We start from the raw sequence: 17,181 nt of genomic DNA, 5'->3' as shown, positions 1-17,181 counted from the left end.
AGAGGTAGAAGAAAAAGTAGACAAAGGGGGCGGGGAGAGACAAAAAGCACGTGATCTTTTTTTTTTGACAAAAAAAAAGGAGAGAAATAATATAAGGAGACAAGGAAATAATAAAGTAATTTTTTTTTTCTTTCTTTTTGTATTAGTAAAACGTTAGACAAAGGGTAAGATGTTCGGGGGAGGTAGGGGGAGAAAAGAAAATCAAAGAAAAAAGCAATACAGCAAAGGAAAGAACTTAAGTTTACAAAACACCGACGGGGGAGGGAAGCCTAGAGAAACCAGGCCGCACATGCGGTACGACACAGAAAACGATTAATTACACACAAGTTTGCACAAATTACAAACCAAAACTAACTAGAAACACACAGTAACACATACACAGTAAAATATCCAGTGGAAATTTGACAAAGACACAAATGGGAAAATACTTAAACTTTGATGACGCCTTTGATGACGCTTCACTCTTTCATTTATCTTCCTATCTGCCATGATCTTTCTTGGGTCGGCCACATTTTCAAGCTGGCCTCCAAAGCCAGTCTGAGCTGGTCTGGGCATCCTCCGTCGTGTGAAGTCCTTCCTTGGCACAACTGAGCTACTAACCACTTACAAAGCTTTCATCCGCAGCTTGATGGAGTACTGCTCTCTTCTCTGGGCTGGTGCTCCTGCCTCACACCTAGCTCGGCTTCACGCTGTAGAAACCAAAGCTTTCAGAATCATTGGTATCTCCCGTGATGAAACCGATTCTGAGGGCCTTTCATTCTCTCACCGCAGGCAGGCTGGTGGTCTTTCTGTCTTTTACCCACTCATCTCCGGCCTAGCTACCCCAGCTCTGTCTATGCTCTGTCCCACAAATATTCCTCCAGGTCGCACAAGATCTGCCAGCAACCCACTTCTGGTGAAACTACCAAAATCAAGACTCTCTGCTCACCTTCACTCTTTCATTCCTCTTTTCTCCCGCCTTTGGAACAAACTCCCTCACTCTCTTCAATCCCTCTCCTCCCTCCAGGTCTTCAAAACAGATGTTCACCACCATCTCGTATCCTCCCCCATCCAAAACCTTGAACTTTTCTACTCCTGTTAATCCACCCCAAACTCACCTCCTTCAAATTCTCTGTTTTCTTTTGTGAAATCCCCAGCAGTGTCCATCTTGTTTATCCTGCGTACCCCACCCAGCCCTCTCTCTTCCACAGATGTCCCTGCTCTCTCCTGTTGTTGCACTTCCCTCTCTCTCTCTCTCTTGTCTCCCGCTCCCTCTATTATTATATGTTCTACGTGTTAGCTCTCATACAAGCCTAGACCAAGTATACAAAACAAAGAAAAAAATTTTTTTTTAAAGAAAAAAAAAAAACCTGCGAGGAAACCATCCGGATCATTAAGTAGCCTCACCTTGATTCTTGAGCATCTGATACGCTTCTTTGATTTTGGACTCGTCCGACAGGCTGATCGTCCATGTATACATCATATTCACAATCCTAATCTTCACCTCCTCGGATGTTTGACGTCCCAGATACTGTAGGGATTCCGACGTGCAAAAGACTTGACAGTTCAAATAAATTTATAGAAAGCCAGTACAGTGTAGTACAAACAAGAAGTGATGTTGATGGCATGCCATCGCAAATCCACACGATTCCCACCAAGAACAAAGTTTAAAGATGGAATAAACTTCCACCAACCCAATATCAAATTTTGAGTTAAATTTTTTTTGTCCGTTTTGATCACTGTTATGCTAAGTCCCCATCCTCGAGGCCTAAGGCATGAACCAGCGATCAAATTTTAAAAAAATTGTAACATATACAGGGGTCATGCTTAATTTATTTTTTTGTGGTCTGCTGGGCCACCGAAACAGATTTTATGGTGGCCCGACCGTATACTATTTGCTGGTGAATCAAACTTCATAAAAATCAGTATCAATGTTTAAATTACTACATTTCACGATGTAGATATAATTTCACATTACTACGTAACCTGGTGTGTACCCCGGTTTAGAATAGGTACACCGTATCCCTGCGTGTCGCAAGAGGCGACTAAAAGGGTTGGCGTCAGGAAGGCATCCGGCCATAAAAACATGACCTCAAAAAGAGAACCATGACAATTACAACTAAATATGGGCAGGGTACAGCCCGAAGTACCCCGTGGGGGACCCCACTTCCTCTCGTCAAAACTCAAGGTGGGGAACCCGATCGAAGCAAGGGTGGAAATCACCACGAAACGTCTGATGCCCGACGTGGAGATCGGTTTCTGAGGTTTGGGACATGGAATGTAGGGACAATGACAGGGAGATCAGGAGAAGTGGTGGAAGTATTGGTCAGAAGAAGAGTGGACATATGTTGTGTGCAGGAGACGAGATGGAAGGGAAGTGGTGTGAGAATGGTGAAGGGTAGGCAGGGACAGAAATACAAGTTTGTGTGGCAAGGGTGCCCAGAAGGCGTGAATGGTGTTGGTGTCCTGTTTTCTGAGGAGTTTGTAGACAGTGTGGTGAGTGTGACGAGAGTGAGTGAAAGGTTGACGATGGTGAAAATGATGATTGGAAAGCTCTTGGTGAACATCATCTCGAGATATGCTCCACAAGTTGGTCGGAGCGATGAAGAGAAGGACAAGTTCTGGTGTGCGATGGAGAAGCTGATGGAAAACGTGAAAGATGAGGAAGTTGTTGTGGTAGGAGAAGACCTAAATGGACATGTGGGAAGGAGTATGGATGGTTTTGAGGGAGTTCATGGGGGTTACGGATATGGTGTGAGAAATGGAGAAGGTGAAAGGATTTTGGAGTTTGCTGATGGAGCTGATTTGTTGATTTGTAATACTCAGTTCCAGAAAGAGGATAATAAGCTTGTTACATACACGTCAGGTGGGTCAACGACAACTGTCGACTACCTGCTGGTGAGGAGGCGAGATAGGGGGCACCTCCGGGACACAAAGGTGATCCCAGGGGAGGAGGCTGTTTCACAGCACCACTTGGTTGTCTGCGACATAATGGTGAAAGGTGCGAGGAGAGCTCGGCGGGTGAAGTACCAACCGAGAATGAAGGTGTGGAGGTTGAAAGAGGTGACAGTGAGGGAGGCATTAAAAGAGAGACCGAGTATGGTAGACGATGATGTGGTTGAGCTTGAAAGTGGTTGGATGTCAATGAAAGATAGTCTGTTGGGAGCCGTTGGTGAGGTATGTGGATGGACAAAAGGACCACCGAGGCACTCGGAAACATGGTGGTGGGATGATGAAGTTGGAAAGAAGATTGATGAGAAGAGGAAGAAGTTCAAGGAGTGGCAGAAGGCAAGGGGTATGGGGGCAGAAAAGGCAGAGCATGAAAGTTATAAGGCAGCCAAGAAGGCTGCAAAGAAAGAGGTAGCAAAGGTGCAGGAGGCATGCAGGAAAATGTTCGGAGAACGCTTGGATTTGGAAGAGGGTCAGAGAACGGTATTCAGGATTGCAAAGCAGATAGCGAAAGAGAGGTGTGATGTGATGGGGGTGAGTTGCTTGAAGGATGAAGTGGGACAAATCGTTGTGGACCCAGATGGAATTAAAGGAAGATGGTAGAGATATATGGAAATACTGTTGAATGCAGAGAATGAATGGGATGGTAACATAGAGAGTAACCCAGTTTTCGGACCGGCAGAGAAGATAACCGAGAAGGAAGTTGAGGAAGCGATAAAAGCAATGAAGAGTAGAAAAGCGGGAGGGCCGACGGGAGTTGTGGGAGATATGTTGAAGGCTGCGGGAAATTGGGGTGTGAAGAGAATGGCAGAGATCTGCAATCTTGTGGTGAAAGAGGGCCGCATTCCAGAGGATTGGGAACCGAGTAGCCTCGTCCATCTATACAAGCGGAAAGGTGACCCTCTGGACTGTGGCTCGAATCGAGTGAAAAAGTTATTGGAGCATGGAATGAAGGTATTGTAAAGGGTGTTGGAGAGGAGGATAAGGAAGAAAGTGAAGATTGATGAAATGCAGTTTGGATTTATGCCAGGAAGAGGAATGACAGACACGCTTTTTATTGTGAGGCAGTTGCAGGTGAAGTACATGGAGAAGAGGAAGAAGTTGTTTCTTGGGTTTGTTGATCTGGAGAAAGCATTCGATAGGGTTCCACGTGAAGTAGTGACATGGGCATTGAGGAAGTTAGGAGTGGAGGAATGGTTGATCAGAGTAGTGATGGCAATGTACAAAAGAGCGCGCACAGCTGTAAGGATGGACGGGAACAGTGGTGAGTTTGAGGTGAAGGTTGGATTGCATCAGGGGTCGGTACTAAGTCCACTACTATTTGTAGCTGTTATGGAGGTGCTGGCTCGGAACATAAAGGAGGGTTTACCGTGAGAGATGTTGTATGCAGATGATCTGGTGTTGATTGCAGAAAGTATGGATGGACTGAAGGAGAAGATGAACAACTGGAAGCAATGTATGGAGACAAAAGGTCTGAAGGTGAATATCGGAAAAACGAAGGTGATGGCAAGTGGTAAAGCATGTGGTGAGGTGGAAAGAACTGGGAAGTTGTCGTTTGCTGTGTGCAGGAAGGGTGTCGGAGTGAATTCCATTCAATGTACAATGTGCGCTGAGTGGGTTCATCAAAAATGTAGCGGTTTGAGAGGGTCATTAACTAGTATGGCAGTTACATTCAAGAGTAAGGTGTGCACAGAGGGAGCTGCAGATGGAGGAAATGTTCAGTTGGATCTTGGAGACGGCGTGAAGCTGGAAGGTGTGAAAACATTTTGTTACCTAGGAGACATGCTGAATGGAGAAGGTGGATCAGACTCGGCAACGGTTGCAAGAGTGAGATGTGCATGGAAGAAGTTTCGGGAACTGAGTGGCGTGCTGACGAGGAGGGGAGTGTCGTTGAAGCTGAAGGGAAAGGTGTATGCTGCATGTGTGAGAAGTGTTATGATTTATGGGAGCGAGACATGGGTAATGAACGTAGAGCAGCAACGAAGGCTGGAAAGGGTGGAAATGCGAATGGTTCGGTGGATGTGTGGAGTATCATTGAGAGAGAGGAAGACAAATGATGAATTGCAAAAGATGATGGGAATAGAGCATGTGATGGATGCTGTGAAGGGAAAGTTTGAGATGGTTTGGTCATGTGTTGAGGAAGGATGAAAGTGACTTGTTGAGAAGAGTGATGGAAATGAATGTAAAGGGAAGTAGAGGACGGGGAAGACCGAGAAAGACTTGGCTAAAGATGGTCGAAGAAGAAATGCGGGCAAGGGGGTTAACAAGGGGAGATGCAGAAAATAGGGCAAAATGGAGAATATTGTCATGGGGACCGCAAGGCTAACCCCCGCTCTTGCAGGGAAAATGGCCTTAAAATGCCTGTTGTTGTTGTTGTTGTTGTATTTCACGACATCTACAGATCAAATTTCAGTGCTTTTCATACCAGCAACCTCGCAACTCGTAATCACAGAACACTCGATCATGTACCTACTAACTTTAGCAGAGCAGTTAAGAGGAAGCATCGTTCATTTTTTCAGGAAAGCACCAAATTTGGCACAGATGTAGTATGGACCTATACAATTATTGTTTTCCTGAGGGGCACCCAAAAATTCAGAACCCCCGGTGGCCGCCATATTGAATTTCAACATGACCGCCCTCTGTGACCTATTTCCCTCAATAACTTCTATACTATGAGTGGTCTTGGTCTTGTATTGTGGTCTTGGCAATAGCACACTACTTTACCTACCAGTCACACGGTGTGGAGGAACTCTGGATTGCCATTGGCACTGGTAAAAGCTACCGCTACCTTGCCATCCATAAAATTGCCACCGGCCTTGGCCGCAGGAAGTCCGAGTCTTTGCCATTATTTCATGCCTTCACTGGCTGCAACACAGTCATTTATTGCCCAAATTGGGAAAAAGACAGCCTGGAAGGCTTGGGAGGCATACCCTAGCATCATGCAGACCTTTCATGCTCTCGCTTATAGGCCATCTGTGGACGCTATTACTATGGAACTACAGAGCATAGAAAGATATGTTGCCATCCTCTATGACCGGACTACCGAGATAAAGACAGTGAATGACATGCGCCGACACTTGTTCACGAAGAAGGCAAGAACAATTGATCACATTTCCCCCAACAGCAGACGCCTTCGAACAACACCTACAACGTGCATGTTTTCAGGCTGGACACGTATGGAGTCAGGCACTTGTGCCCTACCCAGAACTTCCATCACCAGCTGATTGGGGCTGGATGAAAACAGGGACTTCTTGGACACCAATTTGGACCACAATACCACTGATACAGGAGGCATGTTCAGAGCTTACAAGCTGCCATTGTAAGTCGGCCTGTAAAGGCAACTGTAAATGCTCCAGGGCAAATCTGCCCTGCACATCACTGTGTGACTGCGATGGACAGTGCTTGTCGTACTACGCATCTGTGCGAGAGCCTCCACGTTTCAAGTGCCCACAATATTTAAAGTTAAAACTGCAACTGTGTGTAACTTTGATTAATTAATACCATTCCATTGTTATCAGAGACCAATAAAACAATGTGTATCACTTGGAATTGAAATTCTACCTAAAATACTATGAGATTCAAGGAAAATGGAAACACCATGGCGGCCATCTTGAAATTAAAGATGATGGATGCCAATCTTTATGCAATTGATCCCATTGGATTCAGAGACCATGAAAACATGGGGTAAGACACTGGAACTGTGGTGTTATCGCTCATAGTATAGAAGTTATTGAGGGAAATAGGTCACAGAGGGCAGTCATGTTGAAATTCAATATGGCGGCCACCAGGGGTTTTGAATTTTTGGGCGCCCCTCAGGAAAACAATTGTATCGGTCCATACTACAGCTGTGCCAAATTTGGTGCTTTCCTGAAAAAATGAACGATACGCCATATTTTTCGGTCTTAACTGCCTAAGTACTTACAGCAAAATAATACAAGGACAATTTTCATGTTTGCTGAAGAAACATCTCTTCACATATTAACCCATTTATTGCGTTTTCCCAAACAATCGTTACCTCTGCATAACTTTCAGCTATTGATGAGATAATTTTAATCATGAAATCTTGAAAATTGTACATGTCACTGTAAATGTCACTGTAAAATACATGTCACTGTAAAACTTGAGTATTTTTATTTGATGGACTCAGTTGAAAAAAATATTGGATCAAATTTTGATGTAAAGAACAGTTAATTTAACACTGAATTTTCGTGACGAGCATGCGGCTAACAATGTGATGCGTGCATATTGCAAGCTCGTGGCCTTGCTTCTATATCCCGAGGCGGTGTTAGGGGCGTGCAAGCCAAGCTCGGTCTCATACATGTGCTGGGGTGTGTTCACCGAGCTGTATATACAACTGGAGCGCAGCTGCAGCACATGGTCACAGGGCAAGCAGCCACCATGTTGGAATACCCTTCCCTTGCTGGAACGCAAGAGGTACAGGCATAGCTGAGAGTGTGATAAGCACGAACGCATATGGACGCTGTTACGGATTCGTAACTTCCGTTATTGTGGTTTTCACCCACTTGACATGTTTCTGATATCATGTATTATTATTATTCTCAAAAGGTTTAGTATTCAAGAACAGCTATCTAAAGTTAAAACGGTTAACGTAAAATTATACAGGAAACCGACCCGGGAGAGAAAAAGCAGTGAAGAAGAAGAGGCGTGAGGAGAGGGAAAACGAGGCGTTCTGAAAAAGCTCCGTACCTAGTGTGGTCGAGCGTACCTGGCGAGGGAACTTTGAGTCCTTGAGAGGAATCTCGTGCGATCGGTGTTATCGCTGGAGTTGTGGAAGAGCCTGCGAAGTCAGATACAGGCGTGAGGTTCCGGAGAATCTTCGCCGCGAGGCCGTGGCTCGAGTGAGAGCCGTCCGCCATTTCGCCCCGCGCGCTACCTTCCTCGGAAAAGGTTTTTGTCGTATCGGCTGGGCTTATCCTCCGGTGGTTTTCCAGGGGCAGCTGTGCCATAAAGCGGCGCTTGAAGATTGCACTGCGGTTCGCGGATTGAACGGTGCATGTGCACGTCTGGATCATGTCTTTGGGAGTTCCCTTTCCACTGCCCGTTTGCTGTTGGTGTGGATCACGTGACAGTCCATGCCTTGCCTACACCTCCTTACTTGCCATTGCCCCGTCGCCTCATCTCCGTTGAGTTATAGAGACATTGAGGGGTTTTTGTTCCAGTCCCCGGGAACGCAGTGAGTTATGTGACTTAGTGTTGGTACCAACCTAAGATATATTGATTGTCTGGATTTGCCATCATTATTGGTAATATTATTATTGTGTGGTTTTTAAATATATTATTGGTTTGTTATACCCATTGGTGTGGTTTCCTTATTGATTTCGACACGGAGTAGTATATATTTTTCTGCCGTGATTCCTCCCGGGGTTCGGAGGTACACCGATACCAGGAGGTCGGGGAGGAACACGTAACAACGCATATGGACGCATATGGACGCATATGGACGCATATGGACTTTATCAGGTTCCGTTGACAGATTGATTCACATTTGTTTTCCTCTTTTGTTTGTTTTCCTTTTGAGCCTTGTGATGACAGTCTGATTTTAGTGAGTCAGAAGCGTCAAGTTGAGTTGGTCTGCAAGAATAACTGAGTCTCAGTGCCCCAATAAAATGGAATGAAAGTGTGGTTGGGAGGGAGAGGAGGTAGGGGTAGGAGGGTAAACTGCAAGTTGATAATCATCCAGGAACTGCCGCTTTATTTGTTGTTTTTTTAAGCATCGAGAAAGAAAGAAGAAAAAGCAAATAGAAACCCGCATATGGAGTTAAGAACCAACGACACACACCGACACACACACACGATGATGGATACATTGAGACCTGGGAGGACTCCGTTGCACCCCCTGAATCCTGCATAGGGAGTTAAAAACCAATGACACACACACACATACGACGATGGATACATTGAAACCTGGGAGGACTCCGTTGCACCCCCTGAAACCCGCATAAGGAGTTAACTAACGACACACACGCACGCACGCACGCACGCACTCAATATCACGGTGAAACACTTTACTGGTGATTATAAAAATTTACGTTCCCATGATAAATTAAACACATCGACATAAACAAAGGCCGAATCGGTGACGGTGATCAGGCAAATACTATAGAGTTGAAACTTCACCGCCAAGAGCCAAACAAAAAATAAATAAATAATAATAACATCGTTAAACATTTCAAAATCTTATTTAATATAAAATAAAGTTTCCTTACTTATGAAAAGTGACGATTTTTGTCACTTTCAACTCGCGGGAATTTCTGTGATTGCAGCCGAAAGCAAAACAGAACACTGAACATGAACACAATGTTTTTAACTGAAACGAACAGCCTACCTGGGCGATGGTAATCCAATATGGATGTAATGACGCCACTCACTACCTACATATGACCACAGCGGGGTTCGCTCCAGGTATAGATACCAGTTGGTGTGTTCCATTACCAAGCAGCTTGTAGAGCGCTCGCCAAGTGGCTTAAGCACTCAAGCTAGCACTCGGCTCCATGGAAACGGTTGATAAGGGACGGCTGGCTTGGCAAGCGATGTGACACGTGGACACACCTCGATCAGATTTTTGCGCAAGTTTATTTACCGGCCGGCATGTCGGGGGAGATTAATCATTATGATTATGGGGTTACCGTTATTATAAACGCGTAAAAATATATACACGGGAGCGGTCAGGGGGGATCACGCTGTTCTTTTTATTACTGCCAATTATTGTACAGTTATATTATTGTAGCATTTGAAGTGGCCATTGAAAAATGCCAAAAGGTGGAACAAACGTTCAAGCTGCTATATATACACCTTCCCAATGTGGAAACAGGTGATAAAACTGGAATTCCTCCAGATCTTTTGCAGTCAAGGGAAGCCCAAAGCAACGTAACCAAAGTGAATGTGAAAATAACATGGAGACCTCTTACTTGTGATACAATTGAGGATTCTGAAGCGTTATTTTAAATACCCTCGTCCACCACTCCCGGCGATACATGGTACGCATTTACAAAGATAATTTGCGTCGCCCGAACTCCATAACTCCGGGTGAGGGGAGCAAATGACATCACTACAACCTTTGCATTATGACCCGAACACCCCTTGGCAAGTTTAGTTAGTTAAGATTGCACAATGATAAATAACGACCGAATACAACAACGATTTTGACAAGTGGCCACACCGGCCACCTAGGACCAGGTTTTGGTGGCCTGACGGAGTTGTCGGTGGCATTTGGCATCGGGGCCACCACTTATTTCGAACACTGCATGTCATGCATCCCCCCAATGTTGATTGTATATATACCGTATTTTCCGGTGTATTAACCGCGCTTTTTTAATCGGCAAAAAAGTTAAAAGTTGGGGTTGCGGTTAATACTCAGATATAGGGGAAAAAATCAAAAAAATCAATCATTGCTGAATTTCAATGATCTTCCAATTGTCATACATATACCAGTAGATATATATTCTACATAATATCGGGGAACGTTTAGAGTTTTAATAATTATGTAAAACGATGTAAGTACAAGCGATCTCGGTTGCACGTTTTTGCCCTTTGAGTCATGCACCGTAACCCCGACGTGTCATTGCGTTCCTGTCAATTCTGATTTATTGACAAACAGGAGTGAGGAATGATTGACAGGAATACCCACCTGGTCTCCAGGGCCGGGTTTACAATAACTCCAATGGTGCCTGGTGCCAGGCCCACAATACGAAGGGGCCTGGATACGTTGTGATACGTTTAAATAACGAATATATATAGAATGTAATGCTACTTTAAAAAAAAACAATAAAAAAAACATAAGATTTAAATTGAAAAAATAAAAACATACTATGATTTTCTGGTGTGTGACGTCACCACACTGATAATGGCGTACATTGCAGTTCCAGTACGGTAAGCTCACGTTTTATGCACGTTTTGTTTGCGCATTTTTGGAGTGGTGCGCGCCTGACATTTATACCATTTATTGGAATTACACGACTGCGTGAGAAACGCTGCGATGAAATTTTCGCACTGAAAAACATGAAAACGTGTTCGCGATGACACCTGGATTCTGGCACGGAATCTGGATTTCGACAAAATACAACTAATAACACCTGGATAACATAAATAACACCTGGATAACTAAACACCTGGACAAAAATAACACCTGGATTCCGGCACGATTACTTCCCTCTCACTCAGTTTCAGGAAACCCTCCATGTTAGCATCGTGCGTGTCGTGATGCGTTTCCTATTGAAATAAAAATCTCAAATTCCTATTGAAAAAAAAAAAATACTATTGAAATAAAAATGGATGTTTTCGGACGGTATGAAAGAGGTCGTACAGGCGATATGAGGACCAGGGAGCGATTGCTACATTCAAGGTGTATTATCTCCAAAGAACATTTGCAAACCTGATAATGATTTGCAGGTGAAATGAACTGATACATGAATGATCAGATGACTGTAAAGGAATTCTGGAATGCCTTTAAAATACAGGATGTTCTATGTAATGTTGAGGAGTTTTGGAGGGAAGTCACCTGTTCCTGTATGAATGGTGTATTGGGGAAACTTTGCCCTCACCTTGTTCATGGCTTTAAGGGTTTCAGCGTGAATAATGATGTGTCAAAAGCACGAAGTAACATCGTCAAAATGGCCAAGACTGTCGGCTTTGATGAGACTAGGGCATTGCCCGTACTATATCTATATCTAAAATTATATCCCCCCCCTCTATTTACATGAAATGGTTTGGTCCAAAGCGAACGGCTTCCGGAGTTTGGTAAAGAAATCGCCATCGCGTGCACAAACGCGCAGGAAAGCGAATGAATCGCAAATTCGTTTTTATTAGTTTTAAAACATCGTTTAACGCCCACATAGCGCCAACATAGTTTGCAAACGTGAAATAAATGAATACGCTCTCAAATGTGCCATCCGAGGCAGAGTGTGTCCGCCACGTTCGGCACACGCGATCGTTCGCTGCTCTCTGATTGGTTGAATCGTTTTTTGGACATAGCTCGGTAAGTAATTGTCCGATTAATATGAAACCTTGAAAAGGCACATCCTCGGGTCCCCAGCAATATACCTGGCAAGTTAAAAGTATATCGGACCCGTGGTTGTCGAGAAACAGCGGTCACAGACAAACAGACGTACAAACGTACAGACAGAGATTACTGGAATTATAGATAGATGGAGGAGGGTGATGTACAATTACCTCCAACCGAATATCTTACAGGTACATTTGCTGTGATTATTCATTCAAACAAAAACTAAGTGAGTCTCAATGAAAGCTAAAGTTAAAAAATCACAATGTGGTCCTTCACCCTTACCTTTGGTGAGACCACTTTGACAAGCTCGTTCAGGAAGCGAAACTTTCCCACTTCAGCATGAAATCGTGATCCACAGTTCTTCATACACGCCTCCAGCACCTGCAGGTTCGCAAACGTCGTTACGATCGTTTAGAAAATTTAAAGTCTCCGTCCCAGGAGCATCACATCCCCATTTACAAACACGTTGGACGTTTGGGGCACTGAATGACATCAATATGTCCGTCATGATACGGTAAAGTTAAATTCATAGTTGGAGAAAGTTTGGCAATATCAGCACAATAATGCACAATGGTAAACGTGCGATCGATAAATTAAATGAAATATTCAATTTATGGTAACAATGACTGCCATTTAAACAGGAAAATTGCTTTTTGAATGTCAGAAAGATTTAAAAAAAAGAGATTTTGGTAAATTAGATACATGTAAAGTAAAGCAACCCTTGAACTCATAGAACCTTATATTGTTGTGCCATGTCTATCATCAGCTGAACGACAACTGTCACTATTTCAATCTTTTTCTAATTCTTCTTTAAACCCCCAAATATTCCCACCACCTTGTGTTTTTATGTCTCCGCTGACAAAGTCGCTGGAGGCATTATGTTTTCGAGTTGCCCGCCCGTCCGTCCGTCCGTACAGGCGAAACCTAGTTTTTCTCAGCAACCATATGGCCAATTGAGACAAAACTTTCAGGGTAGGAGTGACATCCATGCAGAATGTTTTCATGAAAATTGTGACGTCATAGGTCACGTGATATGGCAGCCATCTTGGATTAAAAGCAAATAATTAAAAAATTATTTCGCAGAAACAGCTGAATGGAAAAATGTTAAACTTGGCACATTGTGCAAGTACTCCCAATGGAGAACAAAAGCATGATAATGATGACATCATAGGTGAAGTGGTATACCAGCCAAAAATGTTTTAATCGAATTCCTTATCCCACAAATCTGAAATTGCATGCACATGATCTATGACCCATTTGTATTGAAATATTAAACTTATGACATCATAGGTCACATGGTTTGGCAGCCATATTGGATTGAAGGAAAATATTAAATAATTATATCTCTGAAACTGCTCACCCTATCGATGCTAAATTTTACAAATATCATCCAACAGCACTGTTGCATATAGTTTGAAAATGATGATGTCATAAGTCACGTGCTTTGGCAGCCATCTTGGATAGAAAAACGAACCTTATCCGATCAACACGAAACTTCACAAACCGAACGTGATCCCCAACCCATACATATGCAGAGTGATGGCATCGCCCCGTTGACAAAAATATAGCAGGATATCTCAAAAATGCAGAGGCATATTGGTGACACAGTCGCATTGTTCTAGTTTATTGTTATTTTTAAATTGATATATGTGGGAACATTACATGCCCAGACCAGGAATCGAACCCAGGTCCTCTGGAAAACCATACCAGTGCTCTGCCATATCTTGCAAAAAAGCAAGAAATAACTTAACACATCACTGGACTCTGATCCATTGCACTCAAATTAAAAAAATTAATAAATCATCATCATCAACTTAAAAAGGGCACTGTTGCAGAGACTTTCAGCGAAGGAAAGCGAGGAGCGGAGGGTAAGCGAGGAGCGGAGGAAAAGCGAGGAGACAGAGGGAAAGCGAGGGGACAGAGGGAAAGCGAGGGGACAGAGGGAAAGCGAGGGGACAGAGGGAAAGCGAGGGGACAGAGGGAAAGCGAGGGGACAGAGGGAAAGCGAGGGGACAGAGGGAAAGCGAGGGGACAGAGGGAAAGCGAGGGGACAGAGGGAAAGCGAGGGGACAGAGGGAAAGCGAGGGGACAGAGGGAAAGCGAGGGGACAGAGGGAAAGCGAGGGAGACAGAGGAAAAGCGAGGGGACAGAGGGAACGCGAGGGGACAGAGGGAAAGCGAGGGGGACAGAGGGAAAGCGAGGGGGACAGAGGGAAAGCGAGGGGACAGAGGGAAAGCGAGGGGACAGAGGGAAAGCGAGGGGACAGAGGGAAAGCGAGGGGACAGAGGGAAAGCGAGGGGACAGAGGGAAAGCGAGGGGACAGAGGGAAAGCGAGGGGGACAGAGGGAAAGCGAGGGGAACAGAGGGAAAGCGAGGGGGACAGAGGGAAAGCGAGGGGGACAGAGGGAAAGCGAAGGGGACAGAGGGAAAGCGAGGGGGGCAGAGGGAAAGCGAGGGGGACAGAGGGAAAGCGAGGGGGACAGAGGGAAAGCGAGGGGGACAGAGGGAAAGCGAGGGAGACAGAGGGAAAGCTAGGGGAACAGAGGGAAAGCGAGAGGGGCAGAGGGAAAGCGAGAGGGGCAGAGGGAAAGCGAGAGGGGCAGAGGGAAAGCGAGAGGGGCAGAGGGAAAGCGAGAGGGGCAGAGGGAAAGCGAGAGGGGCAGAGGGAAAGCGAGAGGAGCAGAGGGAAAGCGAGAGGAGCAGAGGGAAAGCGAGAGGAGCCTAGGGAAAGCGAGAGGGGCCGAGGGAAAGCGAGAGGGGCCGATGGAAAGCGAGAGGAGCCGAGGGAAAGCGAGAGGGGCCGAGGGAAAGCGAGAGCGGCAGAGGGAAAGCGAGAGGGGCAGAGGGAAAGCGAGAGGGGCAGAGGGAAAGCGAGAGGGGCAGAGGAAAAGCGAGAGGGGCAGAGGAAAAGCGAGAGGGGCAGAGGGAAAGTGAGAGGGGCAGAGGGAAAGCGAGAGGGGCAGAGGGAAAGCGAGAGGGGCAGAGGGAAACCGAGAGGGGCAGAGGGAAAGCGAGAGGGGCAGGGGGAAAGCGAGAGGGGCAGGGGGAAAGCGAGAGGGGCAGAGGGGAAAGCGAGAGGAGCAGAGGAAAAGCGAGCGGCAGAGGGAAAGCGAGAGGGGCAGAGGGAAAGCGAGAGGGGCAGAGGGAAAGCGAGAGGGGCAGGGGGAAAGCGAGAGGGGCAGAGGGGAAAGCGAGAGGAGCAGAGGAAAAGCGAGCGGGGCAGAGGAAAAGCGAGGAGGGCAGAGGAAAAGCGAGGAGGGCAGAGGAAAAGCGAGCAGCAGAGGGAAAGCGGGGGGGCAGAGGGAAAGCGGGGGTCAGAGGGAAAGCGTGGGGGAAGAGGGAAAGCGAGGGGCAGAGGGAAAGCGAGGGGCAGAGGGAAAGCGAGGGGCAGAGGGAAAGTGAGGGGAAGAGGGAAAGCGAGGGGGCAGAGGGAAAGCGAGGGGGGCAGAGGGAAAGCGAGGGGGGCAGAGGGAAAGCAATGGGGGACAGAGGGAAAGCAATGGGGGCAGAGGGAAAGCAATGGGGGCAAAGGGAAAGCGAGGGGGGCAGATGGAAAGCCATGGGGGCAGAGGGAAAGCGAGGGGGGCAGAGGGAAAGCAAGGGGCAGAGGGAAAGCGGGGGGGGGGGAGAAGAGGGAAAGCGGGGGGGGGGGGAAGAGGGAAAGCGAGGGGTAGAGGGAAAGCGAGGGGCAGAGGGAAAGCGAGGGGCAGAGGGAAAGCGAGGGGCAGAGGGAAAGCGAGGGGCAGAGGGAAAGCGAGGGGCAGAGGGAAAGCGAGGGGCAGAGGGAAAGCGAGGGGCAGAGGGAAAGCGAGGGGCAGAGGGAAAGCGAGGGGCAGAGGGAAAGCGAGGGGCAGAGGGAAAGCGAGGGGCAGAGGGAAAGCGAGGGGCAGAGGGAAAGCGAGGGGGAAGAGGGAAAGCGAGGGGCAGAGGGAAAGCGAGGAGAAGAGGGAAAGCGAGGGGGCAGAGGGAAAGCGAGGGGGGCAGAGGGAAAGCGAGGGGGGCAGAGGGAAAGCAAGGGGGGCAGAGAGAAAGCGAGGGGGGCAGAGGGAAAGCGAGGGGGCAGAGGGAAAGCAATGGGGGCAGAGGGAAAGCAATGGGGGCAGAGGGAAAGTGAGGGGGGCAAAGGGAAAGCGAGGGGGGCAGATGGAAAGCCATGGGGGCAGAGGGAAAGCGAGGATGGCAGAGGGAAAGCGAGGATGGCAGAGGGAAAGCGAGGGGAGCAGAGGGAAAGCGAGGGGGGCAGAGGGAAAGCAAGGGGCAGAGGGAAAGCGGGGGGGGGAGAAGAGGGAAAGCGGGGGGGGGGGAGAGGGAAAGCAGGGGGAGGGAAGAAGGAAAGCAGGGGGGCAGAGGTAAAGCGGGGGGGCAGAGGGAAAGCGAGGAGGACAGAGGGAAAGCGAGGAGGACAGAGGGAAAGCGAGGAGCAGAGGGAGGGCGAGGGGTTGAAGGAAGGGTGTCTTTAAGACAATACCCTGGTGAACCCCGGTTCATAAATACAGAAAATTTTCAGCCGAAGAGATAAACTCAGCTGAACTCAGGCATTACAAACAACGATCACACATTAAAGTCAACAACAGCTAAAAGGATGTTGGAAATTATTCCGATGCTGAAGACTTCCCAGGCTTCTTTAAATGGCTTGCACAACACAAGCTCATTACAATCAGCATAGCCGTTCTTGCCAAAGCCCAATTGACTTACTGTAAGTGCTTGCAACGCTTCCCATTGCCGTGGAGACTGGATTTTGAGAGACAAAAGACGAGTCGCGATCTGAGGTCTATGGCAGAACACAAGGAGGGCAAAACAAGGTCAATAAACAAAGTCTTGCCAAAAGTGTGCCACCGTGCAAGGTGCTCTCATATAAATCAAAATATGGACATAAAAGTAAATAATTCACATTAGCAGGTATACGGGAATGTTGGCAAGAGTAGCTGTAATTAGAATATGTCAACTGACCCATTCTCCGACTGCCAGTGCATATAAAAGAACAAAGCCATTTCTGGATCAGAACGGTTACAGTTCCTGGTTCCTTAAACGTCAGATGACATCTTGTCTGCTCTGAGAAGCTGTCTTCAAAAGCTGAGGATACCTGCTCTGGAATTGCCTTGTTGAAGAGTTGCTGGTGTACCCCACTCCTTTACTATTCCATCTCCAGACGCTGAATGACGTCATGACCGGGCACCAAACGTGCACCAGGAGATATACATGTAGTTTTAAATGAATGGAGATTTTAATAT

General features: G+C 46.7%; 1 protein-coding gene across 5 annotated transcripts in view; it reads right to left on the bottom strand.

Moving 5' to 3' along the window:
* The window catches only part of LOC137426687 (ADP-ribosylation factor-binding protein GGA1), a 66,761-nt gene that overhangs the window by 25,728 nt on the left and 23,852 nt on the right, over positions 1-17,181 (bottom strand). For all 5 annotated transcript variants that reach the window (XM_078779122.1, XM_078779121.1, XM_078779123.1 and 2 more), the window contains 3 exons: positions 16,646-16,721; positions 12,233-12,331; positions 1,387-1,510 (listed from right to left, as the gene is read on the bottom strand). In XM_078779122.1, coding sequence (XP_078635248.1) covers positions 1,387-1,510; positions 12,233-12,316 — 208 coding nt within the window. In that variant the 5' untranslated portion in view covers positions 12,317-12,331; positions 16,646-16,721. The remainder of the gene's footprint in view (positions 1-1,386; positions 1,511-12,232; positions 12,332-16,645; positions 16,722-17,181) is intronic.

The sequence above is a fragment of the Myxine glutinosa genome, chromosome 5 (assembly GCF_964187855.1).
Source record: "Myxine glutinosa chromosome 5, kmMyxGlut1.1, whole genome shotgun sequence".
NCBI classification, from domain to species: domain Eukaryota; kingdom Metazoa; phylum Chordata; class Myxini; order Myxiniformes; family Myxinidae; genus Myxine; species Myxine glutinosa.
The sequence above is the reverse complement of the archived record's forward strand: the minus strand, read 5'-3'. Positions and strand labels throughout refer to the sequence as shown.